Source organism: Thamnophis sirtalis, unplaced genomic scaffold, assembly GCF_051295495.1.
Source record: "Thamnophis sirtalis isolate CommonGarterSnake01/CBP01778 unplaced genomic scaffold, rThaSir2_p1.2 scaffold_5, whole genome shotgun sequence".
NCBI lineage: Eukaryota > Metazoa > Chordata > Lepidosauria > Squamata > Natricidae > Thamnophis > Thamnophis sirtalis.
Window position 1 is genome coordinate 51550414 of NW_028261385.1, and position 27956 is coordinate 51578369.

A 27956-nucleotide genomic window follows, 5' to 3' on the forward strand; every position below is an offset into this window, starting at 1 on the left:
AGTACATGATGAATAAAATAATTTTATTTTTTTACAAAGATTATACAATTGTTGTCTACCTTAAAGAACACCTTTTAGCAATTAAGACTTAATTTATAAGATACCATATGAAGTCCTTATTACATAAGTATCACTAATTTCAAGATATTTAGTATGAAAATATGTAAGGTCATTTTGAAGTTTCTTTATATCATAGTTTGCCATTGCACTGTTTAAAATAATAAAGTAGAATTCATTAACTCATCTCGCTTTGAAGACCTTTTTCTGAAACCAATCTTCTATCTTTGCATTTGTAAAGGCAAGCATTTTAAAAACAAAAAAACAAAGTCCAATTCCAGAAGCTGTCAAGTTGATGCCAGTATATGAATTTGATTCTATGATACCAGTACTTTAAAAGAGCACATCGGTTATACATGGCTTTGAACCTTGGGCTACAATTATGCTACCAAGCTCAAATGGAGTCTCAGTCATGTGGCACTGTGCATTTCCTCTGAAGACTGTGTAGAGTCCTGGGTTGCCCAGATCTGATGAAGGTGTTGAAGGCGTTCTGAAGTCCTTGTGCTTACATTCAGGGCAGGATGAACCTTTCGAATGCCAGACTCACCCATTAATGACAGGCCACAAATCCCAAAGTAGGCATGAAGAGCATCTAGAAAGGCAAACCAGAAATGAGTTTGTATATGTGACAGATACATATATTATTCACACATAGGCACACACAGTATAATACAATAACAACCTATTATTTTCTAAACTAAGATCTTTTCACTGAAAGTAAATAACAAAGAAAGCCTAATTCTGACACGCACCTATATATTTCAGGGTGGAGTGGGGAATCATAGGCCAAGCTTAGAGAACACTGCATGAAGGCTTGTTTGTGTATATTCTACCTTTTGTTCAGCTCAAGATAGCTTATGTAGTATTTTCTCCTTCCATTTTTCTTATAAAAACCATAAGGATACCAGTATGAGATAGGTTGGACTGAATGACAGTGAATGGCCCAAAATTACTCCGTGGTTTTAGAAGAAAAAAGAACTCTAATAGGATGAGAAATTCAACGCTAAGTATTACGGCTGGATTTACCTCTCTCAAATATCAACATATATATCCCATTATTAAAAGTTTGCAGAATGTCAGAGAAAAATAGTTTGCTTGACTACTGTTTTGGCTTCACTACTGCAACATATGCTCTACAGCTTTTGAAGATATCAGCTGGTCAGAATACACCTGCACAGGTAGTCATAGACATGTCTCAATATGCCTGTGTAATATCTGCTTCATGAACTGCACTTGCTTCCAGCTGCAATTCAAGGTGTCTGTCATTCCTATAAAGCCCTATAAAGCATAGGGCCTAGTAATTGAGGGATAGCCTGTCTCTCGTAACATCTATTGGGCCTATTTAATCAGGCAGGATTGGCTTGCTCTGGATTCCTTTGATTAAACAATGCCACCTATCAGGACCCTGGCAGTTCACCTTTTAAGGACTAGCACCTGCCCTCCGGAATTAAGTTCTCTCAGATCCTGATAGTAGCCATTCTGGTGGTGTTTGAAAGGGTCTTGAAGATCTGACTCTTCACCAAGGCCTTCAGCAAGGATGAAAAATCATGGTGGAATCTAATAATTGCAAGAAGCAAAGTTTATATTGATAATAAAAGCTGAATTCAGCATTAGTGCCAGCATATGAATTCAATTAGAAATCTTCATGAAAGGAAAGTCTGATCAGATTCCTATATTGTATCCTGTACAACTTACATGATTATTCATGTGTTCTACCAATGATATGGTTAAGTCACACAATCTTGCAGAAGAACTTGTAAATATACTTTCAAACTTTCTAAGAAATAAAAAAGCAGAGAGACTATTGTCCAAGATAGTCAATGTTTAACATTCTGATGTTGATTCTCAACTATATGGACAAATATCAAACAATTTGATTTAAAGCAGTGGTGGGTTTCAAAAATTGTTCGAACCTACTCTGTGGGTGTGGCCTCCTTTGTGGGAGTGGCTTGCCGCCCATGTGACCGGATATGAAGATGCCGACGACACTTGTCAGAACCACCTTAAATTACCTCACACACAGCACTGGCATGCATAAGAATATGACATAAACTTGTTTTTTAAAAGGTATATTTGGTTTGCGTTAAAACAACTTCAACACACGCAATGTTCTGATTGCACCACAAACGCAGTAGTCATCCTTACTTTTCACAGAGGCACCGAGTTTTATAAATATGAGCATGATAGTGTAGAATAATCATATCCAAGGACCAGTGGTGGGTTTCAAAAAAATTTGGAACCTCTTCTGTAGGTGTGGCCTGCTTTCCGGGTTCACTGGTGGAACCTCTTCTAACAATCGGGAGATTTGACAAACCGGTTCTACCGAATAGGTGCGAACTGGTAGGAACCCACCTCTGATTTAAAGCCTCAAAACTATATTAAATCATCAAAAGGTTTAGCAAACATTTTAGGGTGGATCCCCCCACCTCCCGGATTCTGCTCATAGTTCCATAGTTTTTCTTCAAAGCCAGGATACAAAATGACATGATTCCAAGCAAATTCTATATCTGTACAAATACACCATGTCTTCCAAGCAAAGTTTGACTTCTGGTGACTTTATGAATATATCCCTTTAGTTTTCTTGGCAACAATATAGAAGTGGTTTACCACTGGTTTCTCCTGGGATGTTAATTTTAACTTTCCAGTCTAGTCTAACCAGGTCCAACCCTGCTTAGCTTTCTAAGATTAGCCAATACATCCCAGATCTTTACAGAACCTTGAGTTAGTACTAGAAAACTGCTGAATGCTGGCATAGAGATGTATGCATTGGAAGGGATCTTGTAGAGCTTTTCCTGTTTCCTGAGGAAAACTATTAAACCTTTCCAGAATATTGTCCGTAGAACTGCCATTTGAAAATTTCTAGCAACACCAGACTATTCTACTGCTTAACAGCCCTTCCTGGAAATGTGTTAATATGTACCCTAAATTTCATTTTTTAATTTAGTGAATTGACCTATTATATTTTGAGTTTCAACACAGAATATCTCTGATGTTTTTTGCATGTGACAACCTTTAAGAGGGTAGGCCTTAACATATGGCCATTAGTTTAGTGCCCATTCAAAGTTACAACAGCACTATGAAAAGTGACTTACAATTGGTTCTCACTGTAAAAACTGTCATAGCATCCTCACAGTCACGTAATCAAAATTTGTACATGTATTTATGACAGTTGCCGCATCCCAGGGTCATTTGATTGCCACCGGTGACCCTCCCAGCCAACTTTAGATAAGCAAAGTCAATGGAGGAAGCTGGATTCGTGTAATGACCTGCATGAGTCACTTAACAAGCACAGTGATTTGCTTCGCATTTGTGGCAGAAAGGTCTTAAAATCAGATGTGACTCAGTTACTAACTACCTTGCTTAGCAACAGAAACTCTGGTCCCAACTGTGGTCATAAATCTAAAATTGTCTATACCCGTAGACTGCAATTGTATCTCCACTTCATTTTCTTTCTGTTACAAGTTAAACATACCCAGCTCATTATGATAGTCCTTAGAGGCATTGGTCTCTCCTCTGAACCTGTTCCAGCTGATCCATGTCCCTTTTGAAATGCATTGAACAAAGTAATTCAACTGCAGCTTGATCAATACAGATTAATCCTACAATCTGGATGCAATGCCTGTTAATGAAGCCCAGAATTGCATGTGTGTGTGTTACACTGCTCCCTCATTTTTACCTAGTACCGTGTTTTCCCCAAAATACGACCTGTTCTGAAACTAACACCTTGCCACATTTTCGCGTGGGCAAAAATATAAGGTCACCCCTGAAAATAAGCTCCCTGGACAACACCCACCCCCTCCAGCCAGGCAGAGCACCACTCACTGACCTAGCGGTATCCCGAAGGCACCAAGCCATGGGAGCCGGGGGGGGGGGAAGGCGCTCATGTTGCTTGCCTTTGGGATACTGTTAGGAATATGATTCTAACGGTTGGGTTGGCAATATATAAATCATGTAACAATGGTGTAACTGTTTCTTTAAACCATACTGTAAAATGTGATTGATTGCTGTTTTCCTCAATCGGCCATAAGAGGGAGCCAGAATGTCTGTTAAGTCTCTCTCTGTTTGTTAGGTGCTGGGCTGATCTGATCTGGAAGTGCCGTGAGCTACTGTAAGTTTTGCAACTGTTAGCAAACTTTGTGTACCGAACTGATTATATGATTACTGGACTATGTTATTTGGATTATCCCTTAACTGAAAGACATTGATGACTGACTGTCTTATCCGTGTATGACTTGGACTGTTTGATGGACTCTGATACCTCTATTTCCATGAAATTAAAAGCCTATTTAAACTGCAGTGTCTCTGTATGCTGGTTTGTGTGTTCTCCAACACAACTCTCACAACGCTTCGCTGAACGTACCCACTCTCCCAACGGAGAGCTTACCTAACAGATACTGCTAGGTTGGGGAGTGGTGTTCTACCTGGCCAGAGGGGGATAGTTGCCGGGTGGCTGCTCCCTTGCAAGTGGGCTCCCAAAGAGCCGGGCACAACCTCAGGGACGAAGCAGCCATGAGGTGACCACACTCAACGAGTAGCCGCCCGGCAAACTCTCTCCAGCCGGACAGAGTGCCATTCACTGATCCAGGGGGTATCCCTAAGGTGCCAAGCCATGTGGCACTCTGCCCGCGCCCCCCCCCCAGCTCCCGCAGCTTGGCACATTAGAGATACCCCTAGGTCAGTGCATGGAGCTCTGCCTGGCTGGAGAAGGGGGTTGCGTGAGCGCCTGTTCCACCCCCAGCAAGCATGCCTCCCAGCCTCACCATGCGCTGGCCCAGCTCTCCCTGAAGGGGCAGGGCGCCATCGCTGCCATGCTCTGAGCATAACTTCTTCTCCGGCTTCCAAACGCCAAAATTCAGTTGCCGAGTCTTCCAGGAGTGCACTCTATGGTTGTGGGCTGGCTGCTGGAAGACTCTCTGTCCAGAAGACTCTCTGTCCGGCAGCCAGCCTACAACCATAGAGCGGCCTAGAGTGGCCACTGCTGGAAGACTCGGCAGCCGAGTTTTGGAGTTTGGAAGCCGGAGAAGTAGTTATGCTCGGAGTGCAGCGGCGGTGGCCTGGCCCTGCAGGGAGAGCTGGGCAAGGGCATGGTGAGGCTGGGAGGCATGCTTGCTGGAGGCAGAACAGGCACTCACGCAACCCCCTTCTCCAGCCGGGCAGAGCTCCATGCACTGACCTAGGAGGTATCCCTAATGTGCCAAGCTGCGTGAGCTGGGAAGCGGGCAGATCGCCATGTGGCTTGGCGCCTTAGGGATACCCTTTAGGTCAGTGAATGGCGCTCTGCCCAGCTGGAGAGGGGGTTTGTCGGGGGTTGCTCGTGAGCATGGTCACCTCATGGCTGCTTCGCTCCTGAGGCTGTGCTCAGCTGTTTGGGAGCCCGCTCTCAAGGGAGCAGCTGCCTGGCAACCCCAAAACAATAAGCCCTCCCCCTATAATAAGACCAAGGCTATATTTCGTGGGGCAAAAGAAAATAAGACCCTGTCTTATTTCTGGAAAACACGTTAGGTATATTAGTACTTCTACATCCTTATATACATTGCCATCACGTAAAGTGTCTGCATTTCTATACTTATGATCTGATATTTTCCCCTCAAAAGGAAAACCTTACGTTTGTCCCAACAGAACAGTTCCCCCATAAAATCTCCAAAGAGAATACAACAACAAAAGCTCCATTTGTTATTTGATTCCCAGGACTTGGAATTCAAAGTTTCAGTAACCTGAATTTCATAACATAAAAGCACTTTAAACTTCCATTTTGGAAAGGTAATCCAATCTCTTTTTCTTGCGTTTTGTTCCAGATCAATGTTACATTTGTTTGCACATTCAATTCTAATTCATCAGCCAGCACTGTACTGTAATCTCATCTGGGAAAAATCTTACTTACTTTAAAATCTATTGAGAATGAAATTATAATATTACAATAGTTCCCCCCCCCCCCACGGATGAGATTTCAGATATTCAGAAGTCGAGGACAGAAGAAGCCTAAAAATTAAGGCTTCAAGGACAGTGTGAAACTCAGAATATGAGATAGTTATCGAACATTATTACCAGAGGAGAAGGAAGAAATTATTGAATACATATGAGAATGTAATTCCCTATGCTTAAATTTAATTCAATATAAATGGAATCATATCACATTTGTCTTTGTCCTGGCACTGCTTATTACAAGTAGTCCTTGACTTACAACAATTCACTTTGTGACTGTTGTAAGTTACCATGGAACTGATAAAAAGTGACTTATACCATTTTTCACACTTCTGACTGTTGCAGCATCCCTATGGTCATGAGATTTACATTTGGATGCTTGACAACTGACCTTCATTTATGATGGTTGCAGTACCACAGTGTGACCTTCTGACAAGCAAAGTCAATCTGGGGAAGCCAGATTAACAACCATGTTACTAATTTAACAACAGCAGCAATTCACTTAACAAATGTGTTAAGAAAAGTTGTAAAATGGGGCAAATTCAACCAATTTCTTGCAACATAATTTTTGGGCTCAAGTGTGGTTGTAAGCTGAGGACTACCTCTAGTTTCAGAGTATGGTTCCTGCTGTAGATAAATTCAAAGTCTGGTTAATACCAATATTGTAGAATGTTCTGATATTTTTGAGATGAAGTGATTAGATTAGAAAATTGTAGGGTATTCTAAACGTTACAATAACAGGTTTTAAAACCCCAAACAAGAAACTTGTGTTTTTTGCTACACTAGAAAATGTCTTAAATTTTAGCACAAATGTGTATCTTTCCTAAATAATACCTACCATTGCATACTCTTTTTTTCTGCCACTATATACATCATTTTGCATTTTCTAAATTAGCTCATTCGCTCTTTTATTCAATTTTCAAAGACTTTGAAAAATCAAAGTCTTTATAATCCATTTGAGTTTTCTTAGTCATCTGGAACTGCTTCTTAATTTGACTATATCATTGATGATCCAATTCCAGATTATCCTGTATTGTACAAATACTTGAGACATTTCTTTCCATTGTGACAATTATTCATTTATTCCTACACTACTTTCCCTTTTATAATTGACTATTAATCCATATGATAAGCACTTATTCTATGAATACTTGTGCAGAATTTTGCCTGAGGGATTCTACAAAATACTTCAATGGATCACTTTTATCTGTAGACCTGTTTTTATCTTTTGAAAAATTAGAGAGAAAAATTTATTTCATTCCAGAAAACATCCCAATTTCCTTTCCGCTCTGTTTTAAGACAATCTTTGCTTTGTCGTAAATAATCACACAAGTAAACAAAATACTGCAAATACCTGGATGACTATCTGGCCACTTAGCAAATCCACCAACAAGGCGATCTTGGGTTGATAAAATGTAATTTCTATTTTTTTCATAGTTTGTGTACTGAAATATTTTTAGAAGCTGAAAGAAAAATGTATCATGTTTATCATATTCAAAACACTCAGAAATATCACAAAGCAATTTCTCATGAGGAGCATTCAGTTAGATGATGATGCAATATTTATATTAAACGCTAAACTGACAGCCTCAAAGTAATGATATCTATCATCTATCTATCTATCTATCATCTATCTATCTATCTATCTATCTATCTATCTATCTATCTATCTATTTATCTATCTATCTATCATATATGTTGTGACTCAGCAGTTCTGCTGAGAGTCTTTTCGGGATCAAGATTCATTAGGCAGCTGGGAGTGGTTAGAAGCAAGTTGGGAGATAAAAGGAGGGATGCTGCCACGCCCCAGTCGCTGGAGTCAACGTTCCTTCGTGTGTTCCGTGTTTGGTAAAACATTGTGTGATTATTAATCGTGATTTATGCGTGTTACACTTGGAAAAGTGCTTTGGTGTTTCGTGTAAACCTGATCTGTGAAGACTGTGAAAGAACAGCTGCGTTTGTAAGAGCTTTTGTTTTGAACTCTTATCTGAGAGTGATGTTTATGTTATTTCTGGGCTTGAAGCCAGTTTGAACTGTAAACTGATAAAGAGAAAAGTCCTTTTTTAGTTTGCCTGCCTGCGTTTGTTAACGAGCCATCAAGGGGGGGGGTCAGAAAAACACACACACACACACACACACACACACACACACACATACACACACACACACATATATATATTACAAGTTTTCTCCTTTCTTCCTGCTCATTCATACATTTTAATCAGAAATTTTAGCTGTCTAGCTTGATGAAAAACTGAGCAGCTTTTATGCTGTTGGCACAATAAAACTCCTAATATAGAACAGCGATGGCGAACCTTTTTTGGCTCGTGTGCCATAAGCGGGGAGAGCGCAGAGGGGTCGTGGGTGGATGTGCCTCACCCATAATTCAATGTGTGACCCCCCTAGCGCGCATGCGCACATGACAGGCGCTCCCCCCATTTTTTGCATATAAAGCCTTTAGAGCCTGGGGAGGGCGAAAACAGCCTCCCCCGTGCCCCCCAGAGGCTCGAGAAGCTTCCCTGAAGCCTCCAGAAGGCAAAAAACGACCATATGAGCAAACTGGAAGTCATTTCCGGGTTTCTCGTAGGGCTGATTTTAGCCCTCAGGAACGTTCAGGAACCCTCAGGTGGCTTCCCTAAAGGCTCCGGAGGACTAAAAACAGCCATACGGTTTGCTCATAGGGTTGTTTTTTGCCCTACGGTGGCTTCAGGGAAGCCTCCTGAGGGCTCCTGAACGCTCTGGAGGGCTTAAACTGGCCCTACAAGCAAACTAGAAGTCCATTCCTGAACTTCCTGTTTGCCCTTAGGGCTGGTTTTTTGCGCTCCGCAAGCTTCAGGGAAGCTCCTGAAGCCTCCGGAGGGCCTTGGAGAGGGGCGGGGTAGGCTGTTTTCACCCTCCCAGGCTTCTATAAAGCCTCTGGAGCCTGGGGGGGGGGGGAATGGCTTTAAAAAAGGACTCAGCTTGCCAGCACGCGCATACACGCTGGCCAGCTGACAGGACAATGCCTCGCGTGCCCTGACAAATGGCTCCGCGTGCCACCTGTGGCACGCATGCCATAGGTTCACCATTCCGGATATAGAATAAGCAGACTATAGATTCTAAAGTCTTATTTATACTTTCAAATTACCTTAAGAGTTGCTCCTACCCAAAATGAATAACAGGTATCTACAGGCTTGTTGGGTCTTCCTTGATAACCATTCTGTTGCCTCATAATACACCATCTCCTTATTCTCTTCAGTTCCTTTTCAGAGAAGACTTCCTCAAGTTTACCCATGAGGCACAATGATGCAATACCACAAAATGTAGAGCCACCTATAACAGGGGGGACAGTCTCTTCAATATGTTTACAGCCTTTATGGAATTACTAATAAGATTTAATTGACATGAACTATTATCTACTATTAATGTTCTCAAGCAACTACCGATACCCAGAGCTTTTTCCTCCATGAATTCATTTAATCTTTTAAAGTAACTGCCTACATAGTGTACCTGTTAATAGCCCCCAGCTGAGTTTAATTGGTTCTAATTCATCCAACTTTGAAAACATACAATAGCTGTTATTTCACAATGCATGTGGGAAGAAAAACTGCACATAGTTGTAGCAAGCCTGACACTTGAAGAAACAGCAATTCCAATATGGGAGCAGCTAGCTTTTGTCAATGAAAAATTAGTGGGTTTTTTCCTCCTTTCTCACAAGAATCCTCAAACTAGAATTCACAACGTTCACATTTTGCCAGCACTGGGGTAGAAGTGAAGTTCAATCAGATTCCCACAACCACTTTTTTTTAATGGTAAGACTAAAAAATTATCTTACCATGTGATTCAAGTTCTGCTCCTTGGGCAAGACCATTATCGTAGGACTGAAAAACAAATAAATTGACAATGTAATTTTATTAAGAGGCAGTTCTTTTTTTAATATTGCATAAGATGAATTCAACTTGATCAGGACCAAGATCAAGGTGTTAGAAAGTAGAACAAAAAACCAGAATCACATCCCTCAACTGCTTTCTTCTAACTGGAGATTGGCGCTCCAATAAATGGTAGCACTTTTAATTCTAAATGAAAAATAAAGATCTAATTTTTCAATCACTACAGGAGACATAGAAATATTAACTTTGCGAAAGATTGGATTTTGTTTTACAGTCTAGGAGTTAAAGTAACTCTTATACTTGGACTTAAAATCTGTAAGCATAACTCTATTCATAGAAAAATGCTTTCTCACCCCATCTTCCCAATGTATTTACCTGCCTCACATAGTTATCTGAGGGTTCGGGATTCTTCCAATGGAATACTCCACCCTGGCACAGGTACAGGAGCAGCAGTAGTAGTATACCAGTATGTGAGTGTATCAGGAGTGGGTTCCGGCAGGCACTACTGCCGGTTCGCTTGTGGGCATGCTGTGCGCGCATGCACAATACAATAAAAATTATTCTGCACATGCGCAGAAGCAAAAAACAAGGTGGTGGTGCCTATGGTGCTGCCCAGAGAACCAGTTCAGGGACGTGGCAGACCTGGGTTGCTGCTGGTTCCAGCAACCCAGGCTGCCAAACCACTACTGGTTCAGTTGAACCAGTCCGAACCTGTTGGAACCCACCACTGGAGTGTATACTTGAATGCACTGAATAAATGCAGAAACATAAGAGAAAGAGATTCCACACAAGCAGAATCATACAATATATGACTTTCTTTTATAAGTGTATAAAAATATTACCTTAAAATAACATTTGTCTGGTCAAAATAACAACTGGTTACCCAGCTCTATGAATTTCAGCATCATGCCAATTTGTATTGCCTACACAAGTTGATATTAAATACTAATGGCCTTATTCTTTTACACAGTAACATAAGATATTGTGAAACAAACATTTTTGTGTAGTGAGTTCTCTGACAATGACATCTATTTTGCCTTGTATAAAGAGCCATTATTCAAATAAAGAGTCAGTGTGGTGGTTAAAGTGACAGACTACAAACCAGGAGATCACAAATACTAGTCCTCCCTTAGACAGCCTGCTCACTCTCAGCCAATAGAAATCTCAGGGTTATTTTTGTGTGGAATAAGAGGGGATATTATGTACACCAAATAAAGATGCAATATAAGTTTGATAAATACATTATCCATAAACTAGAAATCAATATCAGTGATAGCAATTTGCATCAATGATATATTTAGTTTACAATACAATAAAAAAACATACAAACTATATATTATACTTTATATCTTTTATACTGTATAAATCTTACATTCCAATTTGAGATTCAAACAGAGCTTGTATGGAAAGACAAATATTTTAGATGAATTAAAATTAAGACCAATATCTTCATTTAATAATTTTGTTAAATTGAAATAAATAATTTTAAGCATTTATTTCTGCCTATCAGTTAAAATGCTGATTCCTTTATCCTATGTCTTAATCTTAATTAAGAAAAAACAGAGAAATCCTATCACATTTGTTGTTCAACATCATTATTTTGAAGCATACTTCATTTTCCGAGTACTAAATCAAATGTACAATTTTCTCATTTTCTGGGCTCAGTCTAGTAATATTTTAGTCATTCCAAATTTTCCCCACATCAGATCAGAATTAAAAATAAGCAAATAAGCACTCTGTGAAGAATACATTATCTCTTTTCTTAAATTTATGAAAAAACTAGAGTTGGCAACTTGAGAAGTAAGGAGCCTGGGACTGAATCATTAGATAAACATAGTACCAATGCTATCAATAGCCCAATCTGAGAAAAAGACTGCATACAATCTATTACAACAAAAGGACTGAAAATAGAAAAACTTGAATAGACACATATACAGTGAGATTTTGTAAACTCTGTATCTTCATTATTATAGCTATTTTGCATCTGCAATAAATCTTACTTATGTATCAGAGTCCTGTCCTTCCGTGAAAGCTCCTGAGTGCAGACTGAAACATCTAGAGAGATTAATTACAATGATGTGGATATACTGTAAGACTGAACATTTGTGGTATTATTACAATCCAAGGGCTATTGAGCTTCTCTAAAAGCAGCCAGTCTGATGCAGTGATTAAGGTATCAGATAGAAATTGGGAGACATGAGTTCCAGCTCAATTTTAGACAAAAAACCCAGTTGGGTGACTGGGTCAGTCACTGCCTCTCAGCCCTAGGAAGGGGGCAATGGCAAATCACTTCTGAAAAACCTTGCAAAAATACTGTGGGGAACTGTCTAGATAGTCTCTGAGAATCAGACATAACTGAATGGAAATTTAAAAAAAAACAGCTTAGAGAATGCCTAAGAGATGGCAAGTTGGCATGCTTGGGATCATGCAATTTCAACTCTTGAAGGTTCCAGACTTTCATAGAAATTGAACATTTGCAATAATCAGATAAAGAGGACAAAGACATTTATGTAATTCAGAATTTTACTCATTTATCACCACCTCACTTTAGAAGCTTATAACAGGAAATTGTGTATTTTGTTCATTTGGAATTCTTTGTTTTTTAACAATGATTTAAGACAATGATATTAAGTGTAGACTAGACCAGTGGTTCCCAAACTTGGCAACTTTAAGACTTGTGGACTTCAACTCCCAGAATTCTCCCAGCCAGCTGGCTGGGAGAATTCTGGGAGTTGAAGTCCACAAGTCTTAAAGTTGCCAAGTTTGGGAACCACTGGACTAGACAACTATGACTTATGACCACATTCTGATTTTTTAAATTAAAAATTAACATCTAATGCGGTTATACTGAAGTAAAGAAAACATTCCTATTTTCACTATATTAGGGAGTAGAATTTATCACTGTAATTACACTTAAATTGTATGCATTAGCTTAAATTTGAGCTGATAGTCTTGGTATTCCTTATTTTGTAAACCAGACATTTAAAAATATTACAACCTCAATTTCCAGAAAAGGTAAATATCACCATTTTTACCATAGTACACAATAATACACTTTATATCTATGGCATGAATATAGAATACACTTCCCAAAGCAGAATTTAAATTTTTGAATTTAAAAGCCACTTCAGTTAATCAGACTTCAAATACCAGATGCTATTTTTTAACATCTTCATTAAAAAAAAAACATTTTTCATCTCAAACAAGAAAAAAATTAAAAATACAACTAAAAAGGAAAACTATCAGTAGTCACTAAAAATCAGATGCTAGTTTGTCCAACAGAAGTTACTAAGGTATGAGATAAAAACAATAGGAAGTCTATATATGTACAGTTAAGACTACACGTTAACATCCCTATGAATCCTACACCACCATATATAGTTGGTTGGTATAAACAGCATATTATCATTACAGTGGTCACAAAGTCAGCCAGATGTTTAGTCTTGGATTTGGCATTTTTGTGCACCTCTTGAGTCCTTCTCAAAGATCTGGGATAGGCACATGTTATTTAACAATATTAAAAGTATTGTCGAAGATTGTAAGTAAGCTGCCTTTTGCAATTGTCTGATGGTGATTTTGTCAATGCCAATGGTATTAAAGTGGTGCTCCAGGTGTTTTGGAATTGTACCAAAAGGTAGTATCTTTGCTGTCTTTTGCTACAATCATTCCATGTTTTATATCTTGTGATTTTTCTCCTTTTCTTTCTCTTCTATTTTGCTACTTCAGGTATTTTAATGTGCACATCCAGATTTTTTGTCTTTCTTATCAATAATTATTAAGCATGGGAAGTTGTGTGGTAGTTGCTATCTTTATTATTTATGGTTAAATTAAAGACTACTCATTCAACTCAAGAAATAGTTAAATATCTCTATGATATAATTTGTCAGCGAAGTTGAAAAGAAAAAGACATTCCAATAAAGCAGGGATGTCCATGAGAAGCAATATAATGGCTTTCCAAATACAGGATACAAAAAACATTTTAATCAAGTGACACTTGGCAAAACTTACCATACTTCTTCTAATATAGTCAATGGCTTTCTTTGTATTCATCCCTGACCAACTATTGAGCATGTAGCATATGCAAGCAGCACAGTATATAAATCTCATGTCATTTTCACTTCCTTCAAGGACTGCACAAAAACTAGAAAAAACATTTCAGTTATGTAACAGTTATTACATTATTTAACTATGTATTTTTGTTTCCAAGATAAAACACAATGGTATGGTCTTCCTTCAATGACCAGGTTTGTTAATAATATCAAGTATCAATATCCATCCATCCATCATGCAAGTTTCCTTGAGTCAAGTTCAATTATAAATCCAATTTAAGACAATTAAGTCTTCAGAAAATAGATAATATTTCCTGTTACGGAAATACAATAATTCAAGCACCCATTTAGAGATCCAAAACTACACTTTTATTTTTTAGTATGCATGCCTACGTGACTACTTTTTGCTTTTACTTTCACATCCTTATTTTTACAGTATTCATGTGCAAGTTAATACAGGACTAGATGACCAATATATAGTTTCTCAACCTCAGCAACTTTTAAAATGTGTGGATTTCAATTCCCAGAATTCAACAGTGGGTGACATCTGTGAAAAAAATTCAGGTGCTCAGGCATGAAAATGTGTCGCTCAAATACTATACTTTTCTGCACACACTGGAAAAAAAAATAGAGGGAACATTGTATATGACTCTAAAGAGTTCAAATGCCAATTACAATAGGAAGAGAAATAATTGATATTAGAGATACTCAATGCAGAGTTTCCAACTCTTCTCTGCATGAAATATTGTGAAGCATCCTTTTCAAGTGAGAACCAGGCATTTTAAAGATATGCTGGGCTACTTTGTATAGTTTCAAAGTGTTCCAAAAGTCTCAAAGGGTTCAAATCATAGAGCACAGCACTTCCTGTTCTTGTGTTTCAAGGTTAAAGCGTTTCTAAAACATTTGATGCAGCCACACAGCAGTTACAGACCTAAAATAAGACATTTTTTCCACATTCATATTTGTTCATGGTATTACAAAGCTGTAGAGTGGAATTGCTTCTGTAAGATACAGCTGCAATTAACGCTGTGGATCATAGAAGATATAAAATATCACTCCTCCTATATACGTCTACAAATATTTCAGTTTTTTGACTCAACGTTTTATATTCTATTTCTGTAAATGCAATTTTTGTTAGCCTAGATTGAGCATGTCCAATTTGTGATTCATCAGCTACTTGATTATCAAGTAAGGGAGGAAAGCCCTGAAACACCTGCCAATTTTATCATTTAAAGCAGTGGTTCCCAAACTTGGCAACTTTAAGACTTGTGGACTTCAACTCCCAGAATTCTCCAGCCAGCAGAGCTCAGCAGAGAATTCTGGGAGTTGAAGTCCACAAGTCTTAAAGTTGCCAAGTTTGGGAACCACTGATTTAAAGGCAAGAGCATAGTTTTCCCCTATTCCTGAGCTGTGCTGTATAAAATGAGGAAGGGACTAATAAAGACTATTCTAACTGGAGGCCATGGTCTCCAGCTGCCTTCTCTAAAAAAAATGACAATAAAGACATGGAACAGAAAAATACCTTTTCTTTATATGCTTAGCTGCCCAATCCAGATTCAGCTTCACCAATGTACATGATTTTGACATTTTCCCCCTTTTCTAAATATATTTTACTGTACCTCCCATCTTCCAGCTGTAGAGCTCTGAGTCCTGCCAAACAGGCTTCTTTATTTACTCGACTTAAATCATCACCAAGAATAATTAAGCAGCAAAGGCCAGTGTAAGTCATTGCTATGTGCCCACTATCATATGGATGAGAAATACCAGGCCCCTGGAACAAGAGAAAATGCAAGTTTGTTTACCAAACAAAATTATGATTACATAAATATAAGCATTTATTTTACAGAGAATTGCCTGAGCTTTTTATTGTAATTCAGGAGGGATCTAGTCAGGAATACTGCTTGAAAAGCTATATATAAACGTCCACCTCTACATGACCCACACATATCAGCAACTGTGCGAGCATAGAAAGAAGCTATTTTAAGGTTACATAGATTTATGATACCAAAGAGTTTTTGCGGAGACTTTTTGTCAATTGGTAACTGTTTTTAATCTCAACTTACCTCTGTAGTACAGATCTCCAACAATATAGCATTTGATAAAAAAAAAAATAACATATTGACACTAGAAAAATACTATATTTATCATTTCAGGAAATCTTCCTAGCAAGAAGTTAAATAAGCAGAAGTTAGTTCTTTTCAAATAGAAGGTTATAAGCATGGTACCAACAGCATCTGTTCTACAATCTTTATTAAATTATTCATAAATGAATTATTATTAGGATGAACCATGGCATGGCAAATCTATTCAAACTGTGAGGACAGCAATTGAACAGAAAAATGTAGCAAAGAATTATAGTGAAAATGGAGAATTCTACTTCAAGAGATTCAGAAACTGAAAAGGTTATTGCACAGTTGGCAAGTCTGTTAAATCATATGATAAATTAGGACAACTGAAGCCTAGGAAAGTTAACCATCAAAGAACCCATCAAGAGGAGTGGTTTCCTCTCCTGTATTGGTTTTCAGAAAGGTGTATCCAGGCTACCTTCATTTAAACTCACAGAGCAGAGAGATGCAGAGATATTATGTCATATCCTCATGTATTTTATATGACTTCCAACTCTCTTGGTGCGATGGGAGAGGGAGAATTTTTCTATTTGGAAATGTCATCAGGGTCTATTTGAGAAATTTTATCAGACCAGCATCTGATGGTTCCCAGTAAAGATGAAAATAGTAATGTGGTGATTCTTAATAGCTAATGTAACTGAAAAGTCCACCCAAATTGTATCTTGGACTTTCTTGTTTTTTCTTTTAAAGATGTTTCGCTTTTTGAAATACTGAAGAAACTTTTTGGATAAGAAGCGCAATGTCTTCAAAAGAAAAAATAAGGAAGTCCAGTTGCCTCCTAAAAAAGCACCTTTGGGATAAGATAACCATGACTTGTATGTCTTAGAATCTCCATAGACTTTTAGAGAAGTACATTCATTTTTCTGTACAGCCTAATTATAATCTGAATCATTCTATGATAGACTGGATAAGAATGGCTCATTATTTAAGATATAAAAAAATATCTGCATTAGCTTAAAAGTTTTATAAGAATATCATATCATTATACACACACACACACACACACATATATACCAATTTGCTCTATTTAATTATGTCTGTAAATAAAAATATTTTCCCTACATTTTCAGAAAACATTACAGCATTTTTACTTTAAACTTTCTAATTTCTACACATAAAGCACTATGTTTATATTTTATACCTGATTTCCATTTTAACTTCTAAAGTGTCAGTTAAAATACATTATTCACTAACCTTAGATGGATTGAAAGGTATTCCTAGATATGAAGAACCACGGAAGCCACAGTGGTGCATATTTGTTCCTTGGGAGAAAACAAAAACTTGTTATTTTGCATACACATTAGAAAATAGTAGTAGTATCTTAAAAACTGCTAGCACCTGAGAGTAAAAAAAAAACAAAAACCTGCTGAAATTTAAAGGTGTATGTAGCATACCACTATAGTAGCATACCACTATAGATACTTTTCAACTAATGATCACAATTGGAACCAGAATCTGTTGCTAAGTAAGACAGTTGTTAAGTGAGTTGTGCCCAATTATATCAACCTTTTTTGCATGATTGTTAAGTAAACTTGGAATGGTCAATAAATAAATGACTATAAGTTGAGAACTATCTCTAATATACTTATATATACGTAATTATATACTTATTCATTCATACATACATATACTTAGAAATTCCAGTAAATTCAAAATGTTTACTTTTGAGTAGATATGCAGAAAACCCTGCCAGTCTTACAAATTCTAGACAACATGTAAACAAAAAAACTCCCCCAGAACTAAGCATCACTACAGAGTATTAAAAAATACAAATGGTAGATAATTGATAGTCCACAATAGGAGGCTGAGCTAGCCTACCAAAATCCAAGAAAGATTAGATGCTGTTAATGCTTAAATGGGAGATCATTTAAAAAAAAATCCAGGTTTGACTAGGAAACAAACAAACGATTCTAGATAAAGTCAGGGGCAAACCACTACTACATTGTTGGTAAAAAAGAAGAAGAATGTCTCCAGGAAGTCATGGGACTAAATGCTAAGAGAAAAACCTCCCCCCTTTTAATACAGTTAAGGTGAGCACACAATCATCTGCTCATCTACATATTTTCACAGGATACAATGTATGAAACTAGACAATAAACATTTAGTGAAAAATCACCAAAAGCTTTAAACAAATTATTTACATCAAAACAGCAAAATATCCATTTCCATGAAGTTTATCAGAAACAAATGGGGGGAAAATCCCACTGAAAAAAATCCAAAGTTTAATTTTTCTTTTGTATTCCATTCAGCTCTTCACAATTACTATCCTTTCCCCCCAAAATTGGCATAGATATGTCCAGATTTGCACCCTGCCTAACAGAGGAACTGTTTTATGTTATAATACCAGCCAGCAATATTTTCAAGCACTATAGTTCTTTCAGTGCAGTGTAGTTATGCAGCCCTAGTACAATTTCAATTTTTAATCACCTTTACATAAGATACAATACATAACATTATGCCAATGTTGATTTCTAACGACTGTGTTGAGACAATGTTCATGCCTGGACTGGTCTCTGCAGTCTTCTTGGCAAGTGGCTTGCCACTGCCTTCTTCCTAGGACCAAGAGAGAGTGAAACTGACCCAACTAACTTTGAGCCTAAAGTGGGACTAGAATTCTCAGTCTCTTGGTTTCCAGTCTGCTGCCTTAGCCACTAAACCAAGTTGGTGCTCTCCTACAAGGTATAAACAATCTGAAAATGCAACATACATTTAAATAATTTAAGTAAAATGCTTAGCGTATAAAATCCTAGAATAATAAATATTAACATTGGTACAAATCAAACAGAATTGCAGAATGTCTTCAGAGAACTTCAAAAATATGTACAGATAGTCCTTGGTTAACAACAGCAATTGGGATTGCAATTGCCAACACTGGGGCAATTTTTTAAACAACGGATCCAAAATGTAATCTTAATAGTATCTGTCTCTGTATATACAGACTCTGTTCAAATGATGTTATGGAAGAGGAACAGGTTCTAACTTGGAAGTGTATTTTAAAATGAGAAGCTACAAGAATGTCATGATTAAAAATGTTACATTGGATGTACAAACTGTCTAATGTCTTAATAATTAAAAGGGCTATGCTAACAACAAATTGAGAGTGACCTGAATAATTTTCCTACACTGGATTTATAAAACCATCTGGTCAAAATTTTGTGATAAAGGACAAAGAAAAATGAAAAGGAATAAGGTTGTAGCACGCTATTTGAAGGGACTAAAGTTCAAGTTAAAAGTAAAATAAAAAATAACCTCTCAGAAATTTTTAAAATATAAATAACCCTAGGATTTTCCTTTCCTTATTTGCATAGAGTTATTTTTAAAGGGAAGAAAACTATTTGCAAATTTTAAACCAACATTCAAAGGTAAAAGCCTATAAGAACACCAATCAGAAGCAAGTTTTCTGTTTGTTTTAAATTCCAGGACTGTGGAAATACTTACAAAGAGTTGTTTTGATACATGCAGAAACTTCTTTTTCCAAGCTCATGCAGAAACACTGAAAGTGTTTCTGACTGCCTGGGCAGACACAGGCAGAATCACATTCCAAAGCAGCTGCACAAGCCTGGAGAAAGATGCATCTGCTTTAGCATTTCAAGGAGATGGGTCTCATATTGTGTGTCCCAAAGTATTTTTTTTCTGAAGCACTTGTACAATCCTACAAAACACTCTCACTGAACCTGTTGCTTTTAAATTATCTGTACACAATCCATCTCCCTGTAAAACTTGGTTTCAACCTTCTTTAATCTGGTACCTCTAGACTGGGTTGGAGTTCCATAATCACAATTGCAGCCAATGATTATGAGAAATGATTCAACACATTTCAAAGGCACCAATTTGGGAAATGTTGGTATAATTTTTAATGTTAGTACTCTTGAAATTAATTACCAAAGGGGATACCACAATAAATGTAAAAGAAATCACAATAAGAGTCATCCAGCAATTTGAAAATGAAACAAACAGCAGCCAAATGTGAGCTTTTATAATAAAGATTCCAGAAGGGCTGCCAAAAGTCTAATGCTAAAGTTGATTGTTCGGCATGTTTTGAAATTATAAATGGAGTATTTAAGTTTCACATTGCAGTATCAATGAGTGCTAGAATGTATAATTTTAGTTGCATAGTTTAATATTACAGTAATAACTAGATATTATTTGGTCAACTACATAAAGGAAGTAGTCTGAAAAGATCAGACCAAAGTAAGTGAGTCAACAAAATTAAAATCTTGAGGTGCCTTAAAGACTACAACACATTATACTTAAATCTCTAATAGATTTATTTCTCTAAGGCACTGCCATTAATCTTTCCTTTTATTTGGAACCAAATATAAATTCTCCCTTTTGAAATTATAATCTGAAAGTTTTCAATTAAAATAAACCATGGGAGTGTTCCTCACCACTAGTATACAGATGTGGCCTAGATGGAAAACTAACTCCCTTTCTCAAATTTAAAATCTTATGCTCATAATTTACCATAATTGATACATACATACAGTATGATAACAGAACAGCTCTGTGTATATATGTGTGTATATGTTTGTATATATCAAGTCATTGGCAGTCTTAAAAATTTGACATGTCAAAAACTCCTGGATTATAGTATGGTGCCATCTAGTGTTTATAGAAATTGTATTATTATTTCTTGAAAAAAGCAAAACAGCTTTTTTAAATATGCTGCTTCAAGATATGCTAGATTTTAAGTATCGTAATTTCCCAGTCTTTGGCTTTATTCATTAGAGCATTATGCACTGTGGGAAGGGTAAAACCCCAAATAAATTAGGATGGATTAAAACATTCACAAAAGTATATAAAATATTCCATTTATTTAACTCCACAACTATTCTAGGAAATTCACACTAAAATCTGATGACAACATCACACTAAAGTGTAATATAGCTTGTTTAGTTTGATGGCTTTGCTTTAGCAATTGGGTAAACCCAGAAAAGTATGGTTTAGGGATCTGTTGTGATTAGAATGCAATATTCGCATTGTGACTCTGCTCACTGCCAAAAGTTTGATTCTGACCAGCTCAGCCTTCAGCCTTCAGCCTTCCACCCTTCTGTAAAATGAGGACCCAGATTGTTGGAGGCAATATGATGGTTCTGTAAACCGTTTAGAGAGTGCTTTAAAGCAGAAGTCCCCAACCCCCAGTCTGTGGCATGCCAGAAACCAGGGCGCGCAAACAAGTGAAGCTCCACCCACAGGATGCAGGCAGCATGTGAAACCATGCCCCCTTCAGTCCACGGAAATACACTATATTGCCAAAAGTATTCGCTCACCCATCCACATAATCAGAAGCAGTTGTGAACGAATACTTTTGGCAATATAGTGTATCTCTCTCCACAGAACATAAAGGTTGGGGAGCGCTGCTGTAAAGCACTATGAAGCAATAATATAAGCCTAAGTGCTTCTGCTGCTATTGCTCTTAAACACTTAAACTAAGGTTAAAAATCATAGCAGTGACAACCTAACTTTATAAAATTATTGTATCTGTCTTAAAAGTGCAATAAAATTGAGTTCTCCTTTTACTATTTGAGCCAATATTTCTCTGGCATTAATGTAAGGAACTTGGTTATTTTTGGTGGGAAAGGCCGTTCTTAAAAAGATATCACCACTCCTAATAAAAACGATGCCTGAAATACCTTCTAAATCACTCTGAGCTTCATATTTCAAGAACTCCTGCATACAGTTCATAATGAAGTGATTACTGGAACATTTTACTGTGTTCAGTATTTGAAATGAATCCAATGTTTTCCTCTCGTATTTTAGACTTCTAGTATAGAGATTAAAAGTGCCTTTGTAAACTTGCTAATACTTTTTAAATAATATTGCTATGGTTCCACAGAAGATGCCAATGCTGAGATTGTACATTTGAGCCAATTTTCACTTCTATCTAGAAGCATTTTTACTTTAAATATACTTTAAATATATCTATCACCAGAACACGAGGTAGATACAATATCTGAGGGAAAACCTCTTCCAACATCCCTCTACTTAAATCACAATGAACTTTACAGGCCCAGATTAAAGTGCCCTCTCATACTAAAGTATGGTGAAAAACTACAAGAGAACAGGTCTTTTCAGAGATAATACACCAACTCTAGAATGCATTGTGAGTTTGCCTGACAACTAGCGTTAGTGTCTTGTTTAACAAACAGTTTATTACTGGGAAAGACTGGTTTTGAAGGATAGTATTTAATTAAAAGGAAAACCAACCATCATTTATCTGCATTCACTGCATCAGAAAATCTACCTCAGGCCTGGTGGAGCAGACAGCACATGGAATGTAGGCCACTAATATCCAACAAGCAAATTGTATTCCAGGCATCCTGTTGGTTAACTTTCTAACAAGTAATGTGACTTCTTTCACTCTATTTTCTTACAGCAGTGTAAAATTCGCCTTACATTTATTAAAATAACTGCAGATTGGGAGAATTAACAATATGTCACTGGTTACAGTACATTGTTATTTATACTAATCTAATAATTCTTAAAAATTTCTAGCAAAATAATTAAGAGAAAATATCTGATAGTTTTCAGAAAATGTTTTTGTTTTTTTTTTAATATCAGGGCACGCAAAAACAAACTCAGGAATCTCATTCGACTTTCACTCCTTACTTACTTTGGCAAAAGTTATTATCAGCAATGTACAGGCTTTTGCCAAGCTTCACTGCAGTGTTCATTGACTGAGGTAAGAACAAAGATATTTTAGGACTGGCAAGCTTTTTGTGAGGTTCAAATAAAATAGTTTCCACAATTGATTAATATTCAGATGAACAAGAGAATGGTCTCTGTTTTTAAAAGATAAGACACTATTCATAGGTAATGAAATGTTAATAAAATAAAAGCTAAAAACTCACTCACTGTCTTCTGTGGGAAGTACTTGCAGAGAATAAATCCATTCTATTATATCCTCTTTATTCACAACATCTAAGGAATCCAACATATCCAAACCAGAAAGTGCAAAAAAAGCAACTGTCAACCTGGGGGGGAAAAAGGGGGGGGGATAACAAAAATAGAAATTTACTATTTACCATTAATATTAAATTTCAACCCAGATGATAGTTATTTGCAAGGACAACTCCAAAATTAACTGAAACAACATGGGTGTTATAACAAGAAAATAAACTAAATGAAACATACAGTACCATAAGCAAATAGTTATTGACCTACAAATATATTCATTGTACTTTAATTAATGAGTAGATGCATTATACCCTCATTTCTCACCCTAACTCCAGCATTACACAGTCAATTTTTCCCTACATTTCTGATATTTTCATTTTCATTTCAAAATTCATTTCCCTGAGTTTTCCCTTTCCCTTAACATCTCTTACTCAGGTCTGCATAGCATACCCCATCAAGCAGCCTTGTCCAGCCTGCTGACATTTTTAAATAAGTTTTACCCATATTAATTCACCTTTGCCCCCAAACACACTGTTGAGCACCTACAAGTGTCGCTGCTCCTGCAAGCTGCACTGCTACTACCACCTCACTAGCTGATTAACACTTGATCGGTACACCAACTATTCCTTCGTTGAGAGCAATTATTTTATTTATAAATGTGGCCCTATCTTCTTTACAAACTGTGCAGGCTTGTTCTCATTCCTTTCTTACTCTTATGCAGATCACACACTTCCATGGTATAACTAAGTTAATACCAGAAACATGATACTGTTTCCAATGATTTTTCACTAAAACATGTTATTTACTTTATAAGCTATCAAGGGAATAGGGGGGGGGGGGTAGGAGGGAGAGATACATGGGTCTCTACATTGAGAAGTTCTGGAGACTTCTAATTCCCAGACTAGGGTTAAATGGGCAGTTGATTGTTACAATCCATCTTTTTAATTGAAGAGCACATGACTATGTTAAATAATATCGGTAACTATTCAAAGGTCTACTAAATTTACATATATAATAAATACTTCAGCAAAAATGGGTGAACATTTCAGAGAATGAGCACAAAGAGCAGTGGCCAAAACATGTTCTAGAAAATGTTTATATATATCTGGCTCGTGATGGAATAAATTATTGAGCAGTATTTCTCCAAGTGAGGGTTTTATATATTGAAACTTAAGAAAGTTATATGCAGTTAGGACATAAAAGTAAATAGCAAAATTGACTGTGTTACTGATTGTATTAAATCATAAGGCACACTATAAATACTTTAGCATTTACATAATGGAACAAAAGACAATTTCCACATTGATATAGAAGCCAAAAGAGCTTTAGGCCAAGGTGGCGCAGTGGTTAAATGCAGCACTGCAGGCTACTGCTAGATCAGCAGTTCAGCGGTTCAAATCTCACCGGCTCAGGGTTGACTCAGCCTTCCATCCTTCCGAGGTGGGTAAAATGAGGACCCAGATTGTTGGGGGCAATATGCTGACTCTCTGTAAACCGCTTAGAGAGGGCTGAAAGCCCTATGAAGCGGTATATAAGTCTACTGCTATTGCTATTGCTATTGCTTTATATAGTGCTGGAAATCAGTCAGTCTGCACAAAAAATTCTGTTTGAGCAAACGTTAAGACCATTGACACAATTAGAAAATAATTTTAAGAAATAAATACATATTTATATTATTTGCAAAATAAGCTCATGCATTTCATTGCTTATTTGGTTGTCCAAATTTGGGGTGAAATAGAGCTTCAGATTCAAAGGAAGCACTGTTTCAGAGTGTACACAAGAGTATACATAGCACCTGTTAGTACACATTGCATCTGTCAGAAACTCCTTAAATCAAATACTTGTAATTCTCGCTTACATCTGCCATTTCAAATTCTAGGAAGAATTGTAGAATGCTACTAAATTCTTACACCATATTTTTTTCTGCAAAATATGAGATGCAGTAAATGCACATTGCAACAACATGCTTCTTATTCACTTTGGAGCATGCTATATTTAATCTTAGAATCTCTCAGTGAATGCTTTTGACAGAAGGATACATCTTAACATCTACCAAGGTTATACATTGCAGTAAACAAAACACCACCAAGTACATTCATACCTGCTACACCCTTTTTAATTGCAATGTGTGTTCAAATTTTAACATTTAGACTAATTGTCACATGACTGCCTTTTGCAATTTCCTGCAGGGTTCTCCACTGACTGCTTGTTGGAATCTGGCAATGAAGGCTGCAAATGGAAATCATGTGACTACAAGACACTGCAATGTTGTAATTGTGAGCTGGGAGCCAAGCATCCTAAATACAATTACATGGGGATGCTGTGACAGCCACAATCACAAGGAAGTGTACCCTAAAAGAACAGGCTTAGGAAGTTTGTGGTGTTTAGTTTCAAGATTTAGGGGAGTCCTACTAGCTATGTTCAAGTTTATGCAGGAAAGCTATAGGAAGTTAATCATAAGCTATTTTCATGGCCTCAAAAACCAAGCCCAGAAATAAACTGCAGCTACCTACACTTCATTTAAATATTGTACCTTTCCAGGGAAAACACAGCATCAACTTTAGCTACAAAATGATAACTAAGTACTAGCTCTAGGAAGAACTGTAGAATGCTACTGAATTCTTACACCATATTTTTTCTGAAAAATCTGAGATGCAGTAAATGCACATTGCAACAGAATGTTTCTTATTCACTTTGGAGCATGCAACATTTAATCTTAGAATATCTCAATGAATGTTTTTGACAGAAAGATATAGCTTAACATCCATCAAGGTTTCACAATGCAATAAACAAAACACCACCAAGCTCATTCATACCTGCTACGCCCACTTTTAATTGCAAGGTGTTCAAATTTTATCATTTAAGTTCACTAATTGTATTCCTTGCATACTCACCTTTAATAGAATAAGTTCTAAATAAGTACCTTAGATCAAGCAAAGAGAACATTCATAGTAAACAATGCAGTACAAGTCCCAAGGACAGAATTAAGATTCCCGTCCAATGTGGGAAGCACAGAAAATAAAAACTCCTTTACCTTTGATGTGTTTACCGAAACTGCAACACCTTGCTTAATAGGATAAAGTACAAAGGCCTAGAGTTAAATCCCTTGCATCCAATGGACAAACTTTTAAATTAGTAAAGTCCCTTAGCTCTTTCTCCCCAAATGTAGACATATTATCTTCAGTTTAAATAAATTCACTTTATTTCAAGATAGTGAATTGAGAAAATTAGTTTCAAAAGGAGGAAACTATGGATAAAGAAAATTTCATGAAAAAGGACATATTCTCTAATTGCTTTTTTAGAAGCCCCACATCTTTTCTTTCTAAGGTACTTGGATATTAAGTCCACATAGTAAGTACCCAAGTATCTTGATCTCAACTCCAAGCCAAGAATTATGAATTTGCCATTCATCTTGAGGGCAACCTTACAGGTGTCCACTCAGAACTAAGTTTGACTGAATTCAATGGGTCATACTGTAAGTTTTTTAAAAAATAAACTCTCTGCAACCTTTGTACTAACCAGCAGTTTACCCAACACAGATTTCTCCAAGAACAGAATAAATCCACAAAGAACATTTTCTATATTTTCCATTTCAAATTCTATAGATTTATTTACCTTTTACACTTTCTCTTTTTAATTCGCGCTTTCAGCCAAGAGTGTCAAATTCTTTTGAGAATCTTACAGGAAGTAAGGCCTTTCTGAATGCAAAGCAGGTACCCTACCAACTAAACTAGGTAAGCATTACTCTCAAACCTGCATCCATCTCAATGAGGGGAGTTCAAAAGTTTTGAAAACGGTACAAAACATCTGGATTCTGATCAAGGGTAAGCTGCAAAAATATTAACAGTTTAATGAAATGAAAGCGAAAGTATCTTAACTGTGTTGAGTCTAATAATTGAAAACAAGATCATATATGCTTGATCTGTTCTCCTAAATTTGACCTAAAAGGCACGGGAGAAACTGGATCTAATTTTGTTTTAGTACCAATGAGATTGTCATTGTTAGATCAGAACACCCCAACATTAAAGCTAACATTTGAAGTGTGTGAAGAAACTGGGGTATCTCTCAGCAGACATTTACTTTCAATTTCAAGCCGCCGCAGACAATCGTCAAGGATTAGGGTGCAGGATTTTTGGCGCCCGGTCAACTTTAAACAGGAATTAAGACTAATGCCATTCTACAAACATCGACTCCAAGGAAGCCTCCCAGAGCGCCATTCCGGGCCCCCTGTCTCGACACCCGAGTGGCCAAAAGAGAACAAATCCTGGCGGGTAATTCCCGCTTCGGATAGTAACCAGCCCAGCGCCCAGCTGTCCCGAGCACTTAGCGCACAGGGGCAGGCTTGTTGGGGTGTCAACTCCTCGTTTACTTCCCCACGGGAAGCACCCCGAACGTCTCTGCCGCTTCCCCGAGGGTACCTGCTGGTCTCCAGTGACGAATAGCGTTCGGGCAAAATCTGAAGGCTGCGTTGGAAGAAGCGCACGTGGCGTTCCTTGAGGAAATCCAACCTTTCCCCGTCCCCGAAGCCTCCCTCGTCTTCCACCAGCACCGTGCTCGCCATGTTGGTCTTCCGCTTCCTACTCTCGCACGCAGCTCCGTCACCGGCGGCACGGTCATGTGACGCAGTCCCAACGCCGGGCCCTTTTTCTTTTTTTTCCTTTTAGCGGCCGCGACGGCAACAACCAGCAACTGACAAGGGCTTCGTTCCGCCTTAAGAGGTGGGCTTAAGCGGCTTTGGCGCCAAGCGAAAGCAACTTTAAAAATGCTCCCGTCTTTCGTGCCTGACAGTCACCGCGGCATTGGGTAGCAATGGACAACTTTTTTCCTGATTGTATGTATGTGTATGTATGTATGTATGTATGTATGTATGTATGTATGCATGCATGCATGCATGCATGCATGGGTGTATGTAGGGTTGTATGTGTACACACACACACACACACACACACACACACACACACACTTCTTGCAGACATTTCATTACCCTAACAAGGTAACACTATCATTACTAGTAAAGAGTATTATTTGCTGTCAGT

The 27956-nt window shown here is 37.4% G+C and overlaps 1 protein-coding gene across 4 annotated transcripts; it reads right to left on the reverse strand.

Moving 5' to 3' along the window:
* Positions 1-6: 6 nt before the first annotated feature.
* PGGT1B (protein geranylgeranyltransferase type I subunit beta) lies at positions 7-27509 on the reverse strand. 4 transcript variants are annotated; one of them, XM_087715820.1, is made up of 10 exons: positions 27339-27360; positions 26536-26749; positions 22879-22997; positions 17218-17285; positions 15517-15668; positions 13857-13989; positions 9794-9839; positions 9107-9291; positions 7334-7442; positions 7-649 (listed from the first exon to the last, which is right to left on the reverse strand). In XM_087715820.1, exons 3-10 carry the CDS (start codon positions 22958-22960, stop codon positions 468-470), a joined length of 957 nt encoding a protein of 318 aa, XP_087571946.1. In that variant the 5' UTR covers positions 22961-22997; positions 26536-26749; positions 27339-27360; the 3' UTR covers positions 7-467. The 4 variants fall into 4 exon arrangements, with proteins under 4 accessions (XP_087571946.1, XP_087571944.1, XP_087571947.1 ...); XM_087715818.1 differs by lacking the exon at positions 26536-26749 and having other exon boundaries at positions 27339-27509; XM_087715821.1 differs by lacking the exons at positions 26536-26749; positions 27339-27360 and adding an exon at positions 27001-27327.
* Between the last annotated feature and the right edge of the window lie 447 nt (positions 27510-27956).

What these genes read in the sequence shown, in the direction of transcription:
- PGGT1B (XM_087715818.1), bottom strand. Translation starts at nt 27,481, where the DNA reads ATGGCGAGCACGGTGCTGGTGGAAGACGAGGGAGGCTTCGGGGACGGG. An exon ending in AGCAGAACTTGAATCACATG is followed by an intron (nt 9,292 to 9,793) that starts GTAAGATAATTT and finishes CCCCTGTTATAG; the next exon opens with GTGGCTCTACATTTTGTGGT. An exon ending in GGGTAGGAGCAACTCTTAAG is followed by an intron (nt 7,443 to 9,106) that starts GTAATTTGAAAG and finishes TTTTTCTTTCAG; the next exon opens with CTTCTAAAAATATTTCAGTA.